The sequence below is a fragment of the Camelina sativa genome, chromosome 1, assembly GCF_000633955.1.
Source record: "Camelina sativa cultivar DH55 chromosome 1, Cs, whole genome shotgun sequence".
In the NCBI taxonomy this organism is placed as follows: domain Eukaryota; kingdom Viridiplantae; phylum Streptophyta; class Magnoliopsida; order Brassicales; family Brassicaceae; genus Camelina; species Camelina sativa.
The window spans coordinates 11,385,682-11,388,672 of NC_025685.1; the positions used below are offsets into that span (position 1 = coordinate 11,385,682).

The 2,991-nt window shown below is 39.9% G+C and overlaps 1 protein-coding gene across 1 annotated transcript; it reads right to left on the reverse strand.

Annotated features, from left to right (window-relative positions):
* LOC104706799 (pentatricopeptide repeat-containing protein At3g23020-like) lies at positions 6 to 2,689 on the reverse strand (the record flags this gene model as incomplete). Its single annotated transcript, XM_010423028.2, has 1 exon — positions 6 to 2,689. A coding segment is annotated over exon 1 (2,670 nt), but the record flags the coding sequence as incomplete, so codon positions are not given.

Below are 2,991 nucleotides of genomic sequence, written 5' to 3' on the forward strand. Positions count from 1 at the left end.
TCTTTTTTCCTAGTTTCTTCGATCTTACGAACAGCTTTCTTTGACATCCCAAGTTTTATCAGAATGGTTCCAAGTGATTTGAACGTTGAGTCATCAGGTTGAGTTCCAGATGAAACCATCTCTTTAAAAGTCTCAACAGCTTCTTTGAATCTTCCATCTAAAGCGTATAAACCGAGAACACTATTATAACTCAACGGATCAGTGAGAATCTTCATCTCTCTCATCTGTTTTGCTATCTGAGACGCTTCTTCAAACCTACCATTCTTCTTATACATACACAACATCATTGCAAAGGTAAACTCGTTTGCTTCTCTTCTCTGTTTCATGCTTTCGAATATCGCTTCAGCTTTTCTCACCATCGATCTTTCACTGTACAGGTTGATCATACAGTTTGATGTATATACATCCGGATATTGCGTCTTGTTACACGTTTGAAGAAGCTCTCTGTATATTGCTTCAGCTTCATCTAAGTACCCGACTTTAGTGTATAGCTTGATCAGAGAGTTGAATATAACAGAGTTTCCCGGGATTCCAGCTTCTTTCATCGCTTCTACATAGCTCAAAGCTTGCTGAACGTTTCCAGTATCCGCAAAAGCATTGATCAAGACTCCATATAGAACAACATCAGGTTCGATATTGTACTCAACCATCTCTTTATACACTTCCTCTGCCATATTGAGCTGACCCAGTTTCACAAAGCTCGATATTACAGCGCAGTAAGGTATGCAATCACTCACATATCCTGTCTCTCTCATTTTCTCCAGGTAGCATCTGGCTTTATGAGGCATGTCGGCGCTCGCAAGGATCTGGACAAGAGTATTATATGTACACTTATCTGGTGTGACCCCATAACTCATCATGCTTTCATATAACTCACACGCCTTTTCACAGCTTTTACTAATTCCATACGCTTTGATCATTACATTGTACTCAAGAACTGTTCTCTTATTCACTTCTTGGCAGCAGATAAATACTCTCTCAGCTTCTGATAAATATCCACGCTCACCATAGGCATCAATGTTGGCTGAATAGCCTTCAGAACTCATTTTACCCGCAACATGAAACCTTTTAAACCATGACCATGATTTCTCAACCATCTCTGCTTCTATATACATTCTAGTGAGAGCAGATTGTGTATACTCATCAATCTCAACACCATTATCATCCATCTCAGCTATAAGCCCTTCGGCTTCCTCAACCATATGTCTAATCGAGAATGCATAGAGGAGGGTGCGGTAACTTACAGGATCCGGTTTAAGTCCAGCGTCTTTCATTTCCTTGAAGTATGTCCCTGCCCTTTCTATATCGTTGTTCTTCGTGTGTAGTGAAATCAGAATGTTATATGTTCTTGTATCAGGTGCGCAATGAAGCTTCATTGTATTCATCAAGGAAGTGACTTCACCAAGCTGACCGTTATTGCCATAAATATGAATCATAGTATTAAAAGTCACTGTGGTTGGAACAATCCCTTCTTCTAGCATCCTTTTGAACGTCTCTGAAGCTTCTTTGATCTGACCTGACTTACCATACGTATCAATCATCGTGTTGTACGTATAAGAGCTCAAGCAAACATGTGAATCCACATTGTTGTCTTTCACGCTCAACATCCCAAACGACCTGTCACACGACCATTTCTTGAAAAACTCCTCTGCTTTCTGAAACTCTCTTGCCTTTTTATACATTTGAAGAACAATCCCAGTTGTAACCTCATCAGGCTGCATCCCTATCTTGCTCATCTTCCCTAGCCAACAGAGCGCATGTACTTTAAGCCCGCCTTTGCTATAAACATCAATGAGAGTCCCATACGTTGAATTAATCGGTTTGATACCTTTCCTAATCATTTCATCCCACAAACTCTGCACATACCTCCATTTACAAGCTTTTCCAAGAATCCGAAGCATTATATTATAATGAATCACATTCAACTCATAACAACCTTTGCTCTTAAACCACTCAAAAATCTCCACCGCTCTCTCCCACCGTATCTGTTCCTTTAATATAATCGTTCTCTCCTTGTTACTAAGCCTCTCTGCCCACGGACTCAACGCATCTTCAACATCCTCAATACAATCCAAAGCCTCTAAAATAGCGGGAATACATCCTCCGTAACTGAGACGTTTCGTCGAACACTTGGTGTGCACTTTACCAACCAAACGGTTCCCACCAAATCCGCCGTCTTTACCTCTCTTCTCAACAAACCCATCACTAATTCCAGATTTTCCGACGCGACGGTTACCTGGGTTTACGAAAAGTATGTTTCTTCCGGTGATAACTTCATGGGAAACAGTACCACAACCACCTCGGTCGCCATTTCTGGTGGTTCTCTGTGGTCCTTTGTCACTCTCGTGGGTTCCTGGTACGTAATTCTGCTTCACTTTCTTGGCGGATGGGAATTTATCGAGAGGAGAGATGGGTAAGGTTTTTGTAGAACAGAGAACATGTAAGCTACTTCCATCTAGACGAAGATTCAACAACATTTTTGAGCTGCAACGAGCATTAATTAGTTTCAATTCCCCAGAGAGAAAAGGAAGATGATTTGAACGGCCAATTGAGACGACGGTGGTATCTATCAACCTCTCCGGCGAACGTGATTCTCTGTAAAATCCGACGAGTTCTTTTTTTGGGATATAATTTCGCGCGCTCACGTTCTTTGTCCGATTGAAAAGAGAGAACATTTAAGGGGTTCAAATTATACATCTTTTATGATGGAATGTGGTGAATTTAATTAAAATCTGATGTTATTGTGATGTAATATAAAATTAAATTTTATTGCAAGATGGAATACATTATTTTTTTTGGATAATTACATTTTGTACACCTTTATTTGGCTTTGAATGCAATAGTAAACCCCATATTCGATATTTGAAAAACGTAACCACTAAGGGTACTGAAATTACAGTTGACTCCCTTACAACCAAATAAAAAACACAAGCCGAAATGACATATGTAACTCGGAGGAAGTCTACAATGGATTTATTTAAGGTAGATTAC